This window comes from Athene noctua, chromosome 3 (genome assembly GCF_965140245.1).
Source record: "Athene noctua chromosome 3, bAthNoc1.hap1.1, whole genome shotgun sequence".
Taxonomy (NCBI): Eukaryota; Metazoa; Chordata; class Aves; order Strigiformes; family Strigidae; genus Athene; species Athene noctua.
Genome location: NC_134039.1, coordinates 50,328,135 through 50,343,931, shown reverse-complemented (window position 1 = coordinate 50,343,931; position 15,797 = coordinate 50,328,135). Strand labels below are relative to the sequence as shown.

General features: G+C 39.7%; 1 protein-coding gene across 2 annotated transcripts in view; it reads left to right on the top strand.

Annotated features, from left to right (window-relative positions):
- Positions 1-15,797, top strand: part of SRGAP1 (SLIT-ROBO Rho GTPase activating protein 1) — a 153,451-nt gene that overhangs the window by 108,146 nt on the left and 29,508 nt on the right. The window contains exons 7-12 of one of the 2 annotated variants that reach the window (XM_074902963.1): positions 2,019-2,240; positions 3,041-3,142; positions 5,246-5,443; positions 5,563-5,647; positions 9,941-9,968; positions 13,068-13,101. In XM_074902963.1, the coding sequence (XP_074759064.1) occupies positions 2,019-2,240; positions 3,041-3,142; positions 5,246-5,443; positions 5,563-5,647; positions 9,941-9,968; positions 13,068-13,101 (669 nt within the window). Of the gene's footprint in view, positions 1-2,018; positions 2,241-3,040; positions 3,143-5,245; positions 5,444-5,562; positions 5,648-9,940; positions 9,969-12,455; positions 12,559-13,067; positions 13,102-15,797 lie in introns of both variants that reach the window. The other variant, XM_074902962.1, reaches the window with a different exon arrangement.

Sequence of the window (15,797 nt, the reverse complement as noted above, 5' to 3'; positions counted from 1 at the left end):
CAGATTAATCCTCTAGAGCTGAAATTCAAGCTCTAGATGCCTGTAGTTTTATAACATGTGGATAGCTGGCCATGCTAAACCTGGCATTGCCCTCTATTTCTCATTTCCTCTCTGTTTAATCTTCCATGAGGTCTCTCTGAAACTAATGCACATAAATAAAACAGCTGTCCCGATCCACTTTCTTATCAGCACTTTCAGTCTGTCTTTTTCATCCAAGACAGTGAATTAAATATGAGATCTGATTTGACATAGAACAAGAGAAAAACACCAAGAGACTTTTCCTTTTAGAAACAGTATTTTTTAGGCTTTGAAATATGGATGTGCTTTAGTATAAAAGTTGAGTGGCTGTTTTAGTAAGTGTAACACAATTTTCCATTCTATAAATGCAAAAGAGAGAGGTTAACCTAGGTGTGTTTGATTGAACATGACATCTTTTTTCCTTTTTCCTTAAATGGTTCAGCAACTGGTTTTTGGAGAGTCACTGTCCTATCTGCAGTAAGTACCTGGCATACTCACTAGGACTGAAAGCTTAGTCTTTTTTGTTGTGAATAAAAGAGCCTCTGTTGTCAGAGAGCGGTTCGATCACCAAGTGAGAACACTTGTTACAAACAAACACCTTGTTACTAAAACAAAGTGTGAGGACTTTCTCTTCTACACACAGGTTTAGGTATGGTGAACATTGAAAACTCTTTCCCATGCAGTGTGTGCATCTGTCTGTCTCTCTCCCTCGCTTTTTCTCTCCTTTTTCAAAAGCGTAAGAGGAAAGGGAAGGGAACATGATCCTGTGAGTCCTAAGGGTTTGTAACAGCTATGAGGGAGGTATGCATATAAACATAGTCTACAGTAAACCTTCAAATTGCTTCTTCACCCAACTGCATTGCTTAACTTACAAGTCCTGCAGGGAAGGATGATTTTAAACTGCCGGTGGGCACCCAGGATGGGTGGTGGAGGCCTGAGGGATGCCCTAAAGCAGTGTGCTCCCTGACTGCCCTAGCCAGGCATCAGTGTCTGACTGGGATAAATCTCTCCTGTTTGGGTAAAGAACGCTGCTTTGTATGCAACTCTTAGCAGACTGATGTGCTACTGTTGGAGTGACAGAGAGGTTTGTGATACATCTGCTATTACCTGGAAGCTCACTGAGCAGAAGCTGAGGATATTGTTTATTGCGTAATGTGGGGAAAAAAATAAGGAAATGATCACTTGATATGTTACTTCTATGACATTTTAAAAATATATTCAGCTGTTCCTCTAAAATATTAACCAGTTATGAATAATACAAACCAAGGATGTTTAAAATTCAAGAACAAATGCAACTTTATGTTCTACCAATTAGGTTTCAATTACATTTCAGTGTTATTCTCACCCCTAGAAAAAAAAGACATGAATTATAACTTTCTGCATTTAGTAACGTGATGTACATTGCTGGCTCTGTCTAAGCATGGGAAATAAGGTGTTTACAGTAAATACATTTTCACTATCAGGGGAAGGGTTGTTAAACCATTCTTGTTGCATCAAAAAGTGTCTTAGATGCGTCACTAATGCTAGAGGCAGTTGTGGGGTTTTTTGTTTGGGCACAGACATGGTGAGCAGGAATTTCTTCATTTGCAGTTCGGTGCTGGTATTGACTTAGAGGGGAGACTTATGTCGGGGTGGGTTTAAATAGATGATCTGAGGCTTACATATGACAATAATACTAAAAAGCCCATTTGTTTGTGGAGTTCCAGCCTTTTTCTGTGTAAATATAGTGACTGCATATCTGTATCTGATAAACAAATGCAAAGATATTGCCATACGCATACACTTGATCTCTTTTCTAAAATTGTCCTTTAATCTCTGCAACAGAATGAGGATACTAAATGCATATTGTCTTGACCCCAGTATTGTATTTTAATTTAGAAGATAATTTGTTAAATACTTCAAAGACAGAAGAGTTTCAGGACAGATAATTTGTGGCTTCTGATTTTGGCTGATGTTCCTCCTTTTTAATTTGTTTTCTTTTCCTTTTATTGTGTTTTTAGTGTTGTGACCTTGGATACCATGCTAGTCTGAACAGAGCCCTAAGAACATACCTTTCTGCAGAGTATAACCTCGAAACTTCCAGGCATGAGGGCTTAGACATCATTGAAAATGCAGTTGACAGTTTGGAGCCACGAAGTGACAAGCAGAGATTCATGGAGATGTACCCCACCGCTTTTTGTCCACCAATGAAATTTGAGTTCCAGTCTCATATGGGTGATGAGGTCAGTATACTGACCAGTATCCCCACAGTGGCTGTTTCTGTTCCTATATACCAAGACAAAGAATTTATCCCTTTTACCAAGAGATTGGTAAAAACTGTTAATTGCTACCCAAAAGCAAGTGTATCAGCAATAACATTTTGCAAAACTGGCAGCACTGTTCCGAGTTTCTTCAGAGTTCTCAAGAAAAAAAATGTTGTGTGTTATTATACTCTGTATTACCCACAATGATACTGTTGTGAATTTGCTGGCCAGCCTTCGCTCAGCCTAGCACCAGTATAAGAACTGGCTTTATATCTTCACTACTTGCCTCACCCATGACAGAGCTTGTGGGTGCTATTTGAGAGCAGCTGTAGAGCTGCTCCAAATTATGCCTGCTGAAATGCAGCCTTTTCCCCTTCTTCCTCCCCATTTTATCATCTGGAGATTTCAAGCATACAGGGTACCCCAGCTGTGCCCTGTTCTGATAGACCAAAGGCCAGTAGCAAAGCAAAATGCAGAATCACCTGTGTACATATTTTATCTGAAGGTAACTCCAGGGTTTGCATTTCTGTGTGATAGAGAAGCAACACAAAGCAGCCAATACAGCAAGGCTGTGCTCTGTAGTCATAAGATGCGGTACACAGTTCTACACCTTGTAACACATAAATACTTCAAATTTAGATGGACTAATTTTATTGTCTGCTTTATTAAGTTTTAATAGCTTTGGCAGGAGTTCACCTAGTTTTAAGGAGAGCAACCAACGACTGTTAACTGTTTTTTTAATTCCTTGCATCTTACAGCTCTTTCTGATTCTTTGTTAGGTTTGTCAGGTCACTGCCCAACAACCTGTGCAAGCAGAGCTTATGCTTAGGTATCAGCAACTGCAGTCACGTTTGGCCACACTCAAAATTGAAAATGAGGAGGTAAGATCTATGTCCACAAGGGCTGATTTCTCTGCCAGTCAGAGAGGGACCTGGGGGTGTTGATTGACAGCCGGCTGAACAGGAGCCAGCAGTGTGCCCAGGTGGCCAAGAAGGCCAGTGGCATCCTGGCTTGTGTCAGCACTAGCGTGGCCAGCAGGGACAGGGAAGGGATCTTACCCCTGTCCTCGGCCCTGGTGAGGCCGCCCCTCGATTTCTGTGTTCAGTTTTGGGCCCCTCACTACAAAAAGGACATTGAATGACTCGAGTGTGTCCAGAGAAGGGCAACGGAGCTGGTGCAGGGTCTGGAGCACAGGTCGTACGGGGAGCGGCTGAGGGAACTGGGGGTGTTTAGTCTGGAGAAGAGGAGGCTGAGGGGAGACCTCATCGCCCTCTACAGCTCCCTGAAAGGAGGGTGCAGAGAGCTGGGGATGAGTCTCTTTAAGCAAGTAATAAGTGATAGGACAAGAGGTAATGGCCTCAAGTTGTGCCAGGGAAGGTTTAGACTGAATATTGGGAAGTATTTCTTTCCAGAAGGGCTTGTTAGGCGTTGGAATGGGCTACCCAGGGCAGTGGTGGAGTCCCCATCCCTGGAGGTGTTCAAGAGTCAGGTCGATTTAGCGCTGAGCGATATGGTATAGTTGGGAACTGTCAGTGCTAGGTGAACGGTTGGACTAGATGATCTTCAAGGTCCTTTCCAACCTAGATGATTCTGTGATTCTGTGTATTGTGCGACCACCCTCTCTCCAGTCCCTAAATTCCTACCTCTGTAGTAGAAAGGATTTTGCATGGTCTTTCATGGTAGCTGAGTCAAAATCTCTTACGCTCTCAGCTACAGCTATTTATAAACACAAGTACTGAATGCCTGCAATGGGAATAGTTCACCTGGTAAAATAAAATGTGTTTTTTTGTAAAATACAGAAAAGCTATGCTGTTCTTTTTCCCCTACTCTGGCAGCAGAGAGAGGCCTCCCAGTGGGTATAAATTGCACTTTTATATCATTTAAGGCAGTGTTAAAGGCCCTCAGTTTAAAAGAGAATCTGTTCCTAATTTAAAACATAGGAATAATTTAATCTCTTGGTGTACTTTACTGATAAGTTTTCAGGGTTCCATCTTTTCTATATTATGTGCCTGAATGCCTAGAACAAACTGTTAATGTCAAAGAAACATGTACAGTAGTCTTGAAAAAAACCCACTTGAATTCAGAAAGTATCTCAAGGTAACAAAGACAAAAAAGGAAGAAGAAAGATTATTTCTTTCAGTAAAGAGAAGCACAAGGGCATAGGGGGAGAAATCATGTTGTCAGGCACGGAAGAGATATTTGCCTACACTGGAGATGAGCGTAGAAGTGTACATGATTTGGTTAAGCTGACTCTACTAGAGACTCTTCTGAAGCAGAACTGGGAGGTAAATCACATCCTTGTCAATCTTGCCCATTACTTTACTGCATTGTAGAAACACTGCATCCCCTGTTCCACAGCCTCCATGCCCTGGTTTTCACTATAAGCAATGGTGCTCAGTCGCTCATAGGAAGTACTGTGGGACTGGTGTAAATCATTATTTCTCCAGCCCCCTCCTCCATCTGTGTATTCTACTTCTGCAGTCTAAACATCACTGTGCTCCTTACCATAGCACTCTGCAGAATAGTGTAACAGATTTCTATCTTGGAAGACTATGTTGTTCTGGCAGCCAGATCCTTGGGTGTACATATTCAATCTTAACACGTTGACCACACTTAGGAGAGTTGACCCTTCAGAGCAGCATATCATCTGTATTGCATTTCAGATTAGGGACCATAATCAAATCATGTCACATTTCTATTCTAATTTCAGAAAACAAATGCTTGAGGGTGCTGTACAGCAACAAATGAGTACATCCATGTTTGTGGATTGGACCATGGTAAAGCAGAGAACTAGATAGGAAACCTAATCATGTCATTTTTCTGTTACATAGTTGTCTGATACAGTACACCTAATTTTTCACATTCACACACCAGTTTGTTTGGGGGAGTGTGACAGAGAATTATTTTGAGTAAAGAGCTTCCCCTCTAAACTGTTCTGATATGTATTTATCTTGCATTTGGCAAATTGTGCTTTTAAACACCAGGTTAAGAAAACAACCGAGGCTACCCTGCAGACAATACAAGATATGGTCACCATTGAAGACTATGATGTGTCAGAGTGTTTCCAGCACAGTCGCTCAACGGAGTCTGTGAAGTCAACAGTCTCTGAGACATACCTGAGTAAGCCTAGCATTGCAAAAAGAAGAGCTAACCAGCAGGAAACAGAGCAATTCTATTTCATGGTATGTTGCTTGCTTCCTCATTCATGTGATACAGACGAAACACCTGAAGTAAAAATTACGCAGAAGTTCCTGGAGTTTATGTGCCATACATAGTAATAGATTGATCTGCATCTCTACAGAAATTCAGAGAATATCTGGAAGGTAGTAACCTCATCACAAAACTTCAAGCAAAACATGACTTACTGCAGAGGACACTCGGAGAAGGTAAATATCACACAATAAACTGAAAAGTGATTTTCAGACTATACAATGAACCCACTAAAATGCCAAAAGATATGCAGGAAAAAATTACAAAACTTAAAGCTTAGCTGTCCGGTAAGCATAGATTTGATTTTTACCACTCATAGTTTTGGTGCAGTGGCAAGAGTATGCACTATAAATTGATTTTATTTCTTCAACAGATATTTATTTCCCCTGTGCAGACATTTAGACAAGTGACTATATTTGGAAATGGAACTGTTGAATGAAAAATCTCATGTCTGAAAGGAGAGCTGACACAGTCAGTGTAGGGTGATTTAAGAGCTGTGATGAATGTACTGTTTCTACTTCCTAATGATTTCTGTTGACTTGAGGTTTTTTTAAGAGTTGGGAGAGAGTGATATTTTTTAAGCATACAAAATTATCCAGGACTCATCTCTTACAATGTACTCACTAGTGCAACATTTCTGATACATGGACATGAATGTCCTTCTTGCAGCCTAAAAACTCAGTGGAGCATTCAGGAAAGGTAAAAGGTGAAATCCTGACCCCACTGATGTCAGTAGCGAGATTCTTATAGACTTAATTTAATGTTGAGTTTCTACAAAGTATTTGCATATTGTGAACTGGAATGAGTGAAAACTTAATGAATAGCTCTATACCTGCTGATTGTCATTATTGCATATAAAATTATTGCCTTACAAATTATGATAGAGATAGCAGAGAATTATCTGTTGTCCTCAACAGTCTCCACAATTTTTAAAAATACATCTTAAAATATAAACCAAGACAGCAGGTGTCTGTGATCAAATGAAGTAAAGCTGAATTAGGGCAGTAATGAATCAGGTACTATGCACAGCTCCAGCCCACCTCTTACCAGCTCTCCCAACAGGCACTTCTTCATGCATCAATGGGAAAAGGAAAATCACACTGCAAGCCTTGATGACTAGCCACATGGAGTGTTACAGACTTGAGAGGAAGTGAATTGCACTGCAAAAAGTACAAATCCTCTCCTGAAGATTAAAGACTATGATTCAGAGTTCAGACTCAAGAAAGGAAACTTGTTCTCTTGAAGAGTGTCTCTAAAGGATGTGTCAATTTATTTTCTTTTTACTGCCAAATATCTGTTGCTAATCAGATCTCTTCTTGGTTTTAATATGATGCCCAGATCCACAAATCCAGTTGAGGAGATGCCTTAAGAGCTATTAACAGTTCAGTGGCTATGACCCAAACAAAGCCCCTGTCCAGGGAGTGACTGAGATTGCAGTAGGAAATAAACAGCGTTTTCTTGCAAGGCCGGACTGTAGAAGATGGTAGCTGGTTTTAGACAACTAACTACATTGTGTTCTTTCTCATGGAAGTTTTCATTTAATACATTTTTTTCTAGAATGCTTGCATTAAACAGTTTATTCACACAGAACAATGTGCACCTGATGTTAGTCAAAAAAGAGGAAAATCTTCCTCCAAAAGCTCACAGAAAATGTATTTGAAAAAAAGAAAGTGAATGTTTGTTATTTGGAAGACCAGTAAAATGCATGATTGTCTGCTAGAGGGAGAAATATAAAAGGCAACAGAATCTTTTACTAATGCATGTTGGAAAGAAACAAGGAAAGAACTGTATGAAAGGAAATCCAAACGCAGCAGTGTAACCCAGGTGATAAATTGCCATCAGGCTCTGGGCCTTTCTGCCATGCTCAGACATGCTTGGACCATTTTGTTTGTTCCCTTCGACCCACCAGCTGTAATCCCCAAATAGTTAATCTGTGTGGCCCACAGTGTTTTTGCACAGAGTTTTTGCATCATCATAGCATAGTACATACAAATAGTACTCCAAATGTATACATCCCATTCAAAGCTGATACTTGGGAGAAAAAGGCATCGTTCTTTGATGGTTGAGGTTAAAAAGTTCCAAGTACCCCCTTCTTATTGAGGCATGTGCTTCACTACAGTGCACATGCCTGGGGACGAGGACCTGGATTCTGTACATTTCTTGGATGGAGATTGTTGAAAGGGTAGAATTACAACGGAATCAAGAACATTCGTGCTGTAGTTAGTATAGAAAAGATTTTGTAGGAAGTGAACTTCTCCCCTGCTCCACTCAAGCTGCCTTTTCTGGCAGCATCAATTTCAGCAACACAGAAGACAAATAATACAGGGTGCTGTGTTAAGTAATGCAGAGGAGAATGGAGGAAGAGGGAGAGGTTTGTCTCAACTGCAAGTTTTCCCTTGGCACCCTCTCTTGCTTTTATTCAAACCTGTACAGTGTAAGGATGTAGGCTGAATAAATCCAGATTCCAGTCTGGTGTCCACAACACTGACAGCGTTTGGCTTCTGTCCTGGTTCATCACCTGCCTACTACAGTCTGTTGCTGTTTAATGGACACAGCAGATACATATCCATGATCTGCACAAGGGAGATAGATGATGTGCTCTGTGCTGAGTCTGCATCTACAAATTTGGAAGAATAAATGAGAAATACTCAAATGACATTGATACTAAACATAGGAAGCACACTGACATGCATATTAATTTTGACCCAAGGCTCATCTATTGAATGAACAAATGAACAAAGCAAAAGGCAATGCAAGAAAGAGGATAAGCGGCTGTAAAAAATATTGCCCCTGTGTCCCAGATAGTTTTTTCCCTAATCTGTTAAATATCAGAGATGTGTTTAAAATTGCCCAGACTCAGGATTTATAACATCTTTTGTTTTAGTAGGATTTATTATTGGGATTCTTGGTTTCAATGAACTTGGTTACATGCATAGGGAGAAGTCCCTGGCTTACCCTTTTTCTGTCACAGGTTATTTTACATGCTCTTCTTTCATCCCTCTTTTTCAGTTCTCTAAAATAGATGCCAACAATCTTTACATGCCTTATTAATGCCAGAGATTTTTCCCAGAGCTTATTCTTTGTACCACCTTCTGAGGATCCCCACTCTCCTGGTATTGCAAAGTATATTTTCAGATTAGGGTTTTCAGTACTGTGCAGTGTTTCAGGTGCACCTGGTCATTGACACATAATATTAGGTTTTGCATATCACTGGTTTTCTTTTGGTGTCACTTTCAATTTGAGGGGTGTACTTAGCCTAAGTGATGCTCAGTGATTTTCAGAGTCAGTATAATTCTGTAGTTCTGTTACCTGCATAGGTATTTAATTCTTTCTTCCCTAATATCTTACTTGAACCTGTTAATACTGGATTTCATTTGTGTCCTGTTCCTCCATTGAAGGGCTTCACAGTTTTGTTAGGACTTGATACAAAAGTATTTCAGTCATCTGCACAATATTCCGCCTCCTTAGATACTGTGATCTCCCCAAGACATTAATAAATGCATTATGTATTACGTAAATGGTCCTAATGGGGAGGCTTGAGTAGATGACCATTACACTTTTGTCATGATGAAAAAAGACCATTTAATTCCACTCAGTTTCCCTTTTCTTCACTAGTTTTTGATCAGTGAGAATATTTTGCCACTCAATCCATGGCTGCTTTGTTGCTTTAGTCGTCTCTTGTGAAGAAACTTATCAGGGGCCTTTGAATGTTTAAGTAAATTAATTCAACTGATTCTCCTTTATCCAGTATTTTACTGACATATACAAAGAATTCTAATAAATTAATAGGGTACAATCTCCCTTTTGGAAAACTGAGCTGGTTGGAATTTATCATACCATGACCTTCATACTGTTTCATTATTTTGCTTTTCATTACCATGAGTTGACATGGTGCACATACCTGACTTAGTGATCTGTTCTTCTGCAGAGGTTACCCAGAAACCTTTCTGCAAATTCTCCGCATTTCGCTGTGGTCTTTCCCAGTGGTAGCATTGTAATTTTTTCTTGCAATACACAGACAAAAGAGAGGAAGGATTCTTTCAATAGCAAGCCATTGGTGTCTAGAACTGTATATTGTCAGCGCTGAAGAGGGTTTAGGCACAAGGGGAGATATAATCTAATCTTGGTGCAGCTCTATTTCCGTATTGATTTAGCCACTAAAACACATGAGCACAAACAAGATACATCGTTAGGAGTTTTACTTCAAATTATTTACAGTATCAAGTGACTCTTTAATCTACAGACAGGCTTCTTAAAAATTGTTCCATAAGGTGAGTTGTGTTTGTGTTTTAAATGGAACCGTGGAGATGGTAGATAACTGCACTGCCCTGTTTGTTGTATAATTGTATATCTTTTGCTGGTAACATGAAAGTAAAGGTTAAAAGTGATTTGCCAAGTGTAATTTAGATACAAAAAAAATCTATCTAAAACCTATAAGTGATTGTTTCCTGTTTATTGAACTTTTCTAGGTCACAGGGCTGAATACATGACAACAAGGTAAGATATTTTGATTTTATTTGATTAGACTTACAAATGTAATAAAATCTTAGAAATTACAAATTTTAGAACAAGTTTTTAAGGTTATATGACATTGTTACATAAATTGTGTACAGGCCCTGTGTGTTTTAACATTTAGCGTTTCTGTTTCTGCATGCTGATGGGTAAAGGACCAGGCTGTTCATCTTCCTCATTCTTGAGAGCTGCTTAGGTCAGTGTCAAGGATAGGACAAGCTGGAAGACCCTTAAAAATATTTGTGAATCACACATCAGATTTGGAAGTAGCAGGGGGCTTTTTGGTGCTAGAAAATAATTTTTTTTCAGTTGCTAAAGATACCTTGCCTCTCATAGTTTGTAATTCACTTGGTCAGAATATACAGTTCAGAAGAACCTGATACAGAGATGAATTTAGATGACAGGCCGCATCTTTGATCACTTAGCTCTGGACAGGAATATCTACCTCCCCCAGCATCCATGTGTTTGATACTTAAATGGGTCTGTATGTTCACTGAAGAGAAGGGATGCAGTTAGGTCTCCCTTCTTTGTGGAGTACATACTTTTTCAGTTGTGTAATGCCACACCTGCAATGCTGCCTCCAGACATAAACACCAAGGAGCTCTGCAGCACCCAGGGTATCCAACTGTGGGGGGCAATGGCAACTGTTCGGATTTGCAGCTGCCACTTGTGTGTATCACCGCTATGGGTGCCACCCTTCCCATCCTGGTGACGGCAGGAACATCCAGCCCAGCTTTCCTGGTCTCACTCTTCCCTTCCGTTTCCATGCCATACATACTTGCTCAATGTCTTCTCTTTCTCCATTTTATTTCCTGGACCACCACTCCTCATCTTTGAATTTTACAAAAAAAAAAAAAAAAAGTCTTCCCTCACAGATCAGCAATTTGGATCTGCCTTTGCCTTTGCTGGATCACTTGGTTTTGTATCATTTCTTCTGCCTGGCACCCATATTCCTGGGAACATCTCTACAGACTTAAAACCAACCTTTCACTGACCACTCCATGGTCCATTTTAACTCTGTAAATGGATTTATTCACCTTCTTTCCTTATATAACCCCAGTTGAAAAGCAGTAATAAATCAGAACATTCTTCCCCATTGCTGACATTAATTCTGAGGTCTGTGCCTTTAACTCTGCCCCCCAGTGCTACCAGGAATGCATGGAGGTCAGCAAGATTATGTCTAATGAGAAAAACATTCTTTCTTGACTCCAAAGCAGGTGACTCATCAGGTTCACATCATCCTCAATTCCCTCCTGTGTAAGCAGCTGAAAGAATATGATGGATTTAGGCAATGATTGTACCTTAGTAAAGTGGGGGAGCAGACTGAAGCCATCTTAACTATTTTCTTACAGCTGATCACTTAAACTCAGAGAGCAGGGCTTGACTGTCCATTCCTCAGCACCAGTTCCCCTGTTCCAGCTGAGACCTGCCTATTGCCCCAGGGTTCAGTTAAGTTTCCAGGCTGTAAGAAATGTAAACAAAAATGTTCCTCAAGGTCAAAGTTAAATGTAGAAACAAAGAAGATATCTTTAAAGATGAGTTTAAAATAGCAGGTAGTACCCAAACAGACCGAAGTCCCACCACTCAGTGTTCTATGCATTGTTGTTTCTCACTGTTTCCAAAACATTTGATTTTTTGCTAATTCCTGAAAAATCTATAGAAACATTGGAGTGCTGGTGCAGGGGAACTAGGAAAGCTGTTGGCATGTAGCATGCCCTGACATTCATAGAATATATTGTGACCTAGAGAACAATATTTATTTCCTGAAATCTCTTTTGGTTGTAGTCATCGTGTGTAACACACTAGCTAAACATTGTGCAGACCAAAGTTCTCTGTGTTCTTCCTTTTTTTTTTCATTATGCTGCTTTTGTTTATTTGTTTCAAGTCAATGATATTATTTTAATTCCTTTAGCTAATTTCCAAGGTGTTTCTTTTCTTGTGTGAAGATTTTGGTGGTTGGATGAGGAAGGCTAAAGCTGTTTAACTTTCCGGGCTCTAGTTGAAAATGCAGTCAACTTGGTTTTGAAGCACCTTAGGAGTGTGCTGAGCAGCTTTAATTTGCATTTGAAGCTTCTCTAGCACAAAGCTGATTGAGATTCTGCTTGATAAGAGGTGCTTCCAGTGACCTGTGTTCTGCTGCAGCTGGCAGGATGAATTCCAGTGGTTGCTGCACATTTCATGCATGACCACAACAAAAAAGGCCATTCTGATTGTGCTGTGTTTGGAATAAATGTATATGTAAAACTATAAAGGTGTCAATATTTATCCATAAGTAATGTGTTTTTAATGGGAGAGTTCTCCACTCTTTAATCACTGTTACAGTTAAATTTGATGGAAAGTCTTTATTTGATAAGTACTGTGTTTATTTCTCCCTTTACAATGTTCTGTTGTTTTGCCATGAGTTTACAGACGTTTCATTTTATTGTGTGACTTAATTCTACGTTGCTCAGTAATCATATTCCCTTCCCTTAGGCCTCCAAATCTTCCCCCTAAGCCCCAGAAACACAGGAAGCCCAGACCCCGATCACAGTATAGTGCTAAGTTGTTTAATGGTGATTTGGAGTCATTCATCAAGGTACTGGCACCAGCCACCCCAGTGGCTGATCTCAACACTTCTTACTATAATGGTCACTACCTCACATGAGCTGAGGCAGATCATTATGTTTAAGTCTGTCCTGGGGCTCTTTTCTTTCCCAGTTGATCAATATAATATTTCCTGAAGTCAGAGAGAAAGAGGGTGATTAATTTCTCATGTTAGCCTCCCTACGATTTTGTTAATCAAGTAGGGACAGTATTGGCAGCCTGGTTTTATTAGGAAACTTAGCATCATGTAGAGGATAGGATATAGTGGTGCATCCCACGACTTAGCACTATTTCCTGCTTGCCATTTTCATTACATTCAGTATTCAAATCTGTGGAGAAGCAGTACTACCCTGGGTTTGATATCCAGCTTTTGATTTCCTATGACTTTAGGAATTTATTATATTGTGTGAAATTGTGATCACCGCTATTCTGGATCTTGTATCTTTGCTGTATTTACTATCTTCTTCTTTTTCATACTTTTATTTCTAATAATGCTTCTAGCCGAGGCCGAAGGAACTCTCACACAAGACATCAGGTATCGTTCTGGTGACAAGAGAACCATCTCTGCCTCACTCTCGGGTTGCATTCACGCCTGGCTCAAAATTAGTTTTTTCAAAGACCTGGAGGGAGAAGTTTGCATTAAGAAATGAGTGTATGAGTACAGCAGGCAAAACTGAACCAGAGCACAATTCTACAGTGATTGTAGTCTTAAATGATGGATTTTTCCTTATTCATTAATAAGTACCTGCCCATCACAGTCAATTAGTGCCTCTGGATACTAGCTGACAGATCTAAGGGAAAGAAGTCTTCAGAAAATATGTAACAAAATATTTATAAATGCAGTGAATTACATTCCTAACTGCAAGCTCTGTGAACTGGGCTTGAATGTTACAGGGATTTTGTTTTCCTTCCTCTGCAGCATACCTAGTGGCAAATATTTTGCAGAACAAAATTTTGTGCTCCGTGGCACCATACCAGTTTACCTGTCTTTGAATCAAGCATTCAGCCACCCTCAGTACAACTAATATTTTCATGCAGGCTGTGATGTGCAAAGACTTTCAGGAAATCATCACATGATCCAAGAGATTAATATCATGAACAGTTTCTTTCTCAAGGATGAAAGTAAGCAAAGAAGCAGAAACTCCCACAACAAAAGCCCCTGGATTAGAGAAGCACAGAGCGAATCAGGAGAAATGGTAATCCATTATTTTCCCTCACAGAGAAGAGGGTTAGTTACCTGACAGGGTGGGTGACAGGGCTTACTTTTGCAAGTGGAGAGTCCTACATAGTTAGTCTTTCCAAAATAAAGAGGAAAAGAAGGCTGGTAGCCATGTGACAGATATGCCAGTGTGGCAGCTAACCTAAGGAAAACATCCATGCCCAAAGACCATGTCATTCCTGATAGGAATGAGTCATTTTGACAGGCACAAAAGGCTTACACCTAGTGAAAAACAGTGTTGCACCAAAAGGCTTTTTACATTTTTGCATCATAAGAAATGGTAATTAGTCCCAAACATACATTCACTGAGTACACACATCAGATTAAATTCACAGCAACGGTGGGGTCACTGTTCTTGACATTTGATCAACGCAGATTGTTACTTCAAATTATTTTCCTGTCATTAGGTCCAAAATCCAAAGGTGCTAGTTTAGATTATTTCAGGGAATTACTTAACTACATAGTTGTGTGTGGTTCTGAACGGATTCTCCAAACCCAGGTATGAAAGTAATTTATTTTCTTTTAATTTCTTACTGCAAACACTATCTTTTCTGAGGCTTTAGATTCTTTGCATGAACCAGTATACTAACAGGAGATACGGGTGCATGTTGTGCATGTTTTCTAATACTCTGCTTTTTGGAGAGCCAGACTGCTCAGTGTTGGTGAAGATGACAGTATTCCTGGGTTTAGCAGCTGACCTGTTCCATGGGGGTTTTTTTATTCAGCTGTTAATGAATCATAACACAGCTCAAACAGAAAAAGCTCATCCAAACTTTACTGATTCTTGGCTAGCCAGTCTTTGCTAGGCTTTAGATTAAAAGACAGACAAGCCACAATTTAAGTAGCATAATTAGTGGTACAGTCTTTTTAAGTCCCACTAAAACATCATGGAGTACACAAAAGATCAGGGGTTAGGTTATCGCAGTAAGTGCATTGTTTCATTGCTTCACTCTGTGTTATTTTTCAAACTTTTTTTAGTAGTTGACTTTTCTTCTACTTGCGCTTAATTTATAAACTTCCCATTAGTGTTATTTAGTATGAAAATTAAAGACTAGTTTGTCACAGGAAACATGTATTCTGAGTTACAAGGTGCTTTTGAATTCATGGGTTTTATAGTACAGACTGGTTTTATATTAAACTTTCAAATGAATTAGTTCTCTGAGTGCTCACATATTTGAAATTCATATGGAAAGAAAAATTACAGCTTCTAAGACAAGAATTTCAAAGGTAACTATTATTTATGAAACAGTAATTTTTTCAGCGTAAACACCAACTTTTCAAAATCATTTTTAATCATATGATTTGTGTCTTTAATAGATATTTGATGACTTGTAGTCCTTAATGTGCTTGGGGGAGAACATCCATTTTTTTAAAGTGCCAAAACACACAGATAAAGGACTGTGACAGTTCTTTTGGAAAATCAGCAGTTTAAAAGAAAAAAACAAATAACTCACTGAAAATTAGTGTATAATCATCTTCTCTCCCTCCCATCACAAGCGTTTATTCTCATTTATTAAAACACCTCTGCTTTACTGAAGATGTGGCTATAGACCTGCTGCTGTATCGTGGCTGAGACCAGGAGCTTTATTCCTGAGCTGTGCTAGTTGCAGGCAAGGAGGTGTAGGCTGTGACCTCCCTTTCCCAATACGTTTGTGGCTACAGAAGAGGCAGCTGAACCACATGCTCAGCTCGAAGTGGCTGCAATTAACCACCCAGTGTATTGCAGCTAGTTAGAGCAACCTGAAACAACATGCCAGGCCACCAACTGCTCTGTGTCAGGACACGCAAAATCAGCAGAGCACATAGGAGTGCTCTCAGGTCAGGAGAGAGACACCTGGTACCTCATGCAATGCCATTTGGTGGCTCTTCTCCAAGAACATTTCTGATAATCCAGCAGGTCCAGTAAAGGCCTTGACAACTCTGCGATCAACATTTGTCACAAAAAAAACCTCACCTCAGGGAGTTAGGTCCTATGTAATTAGGTCCATGTAGGATTTTCTCCATCAGGAAAA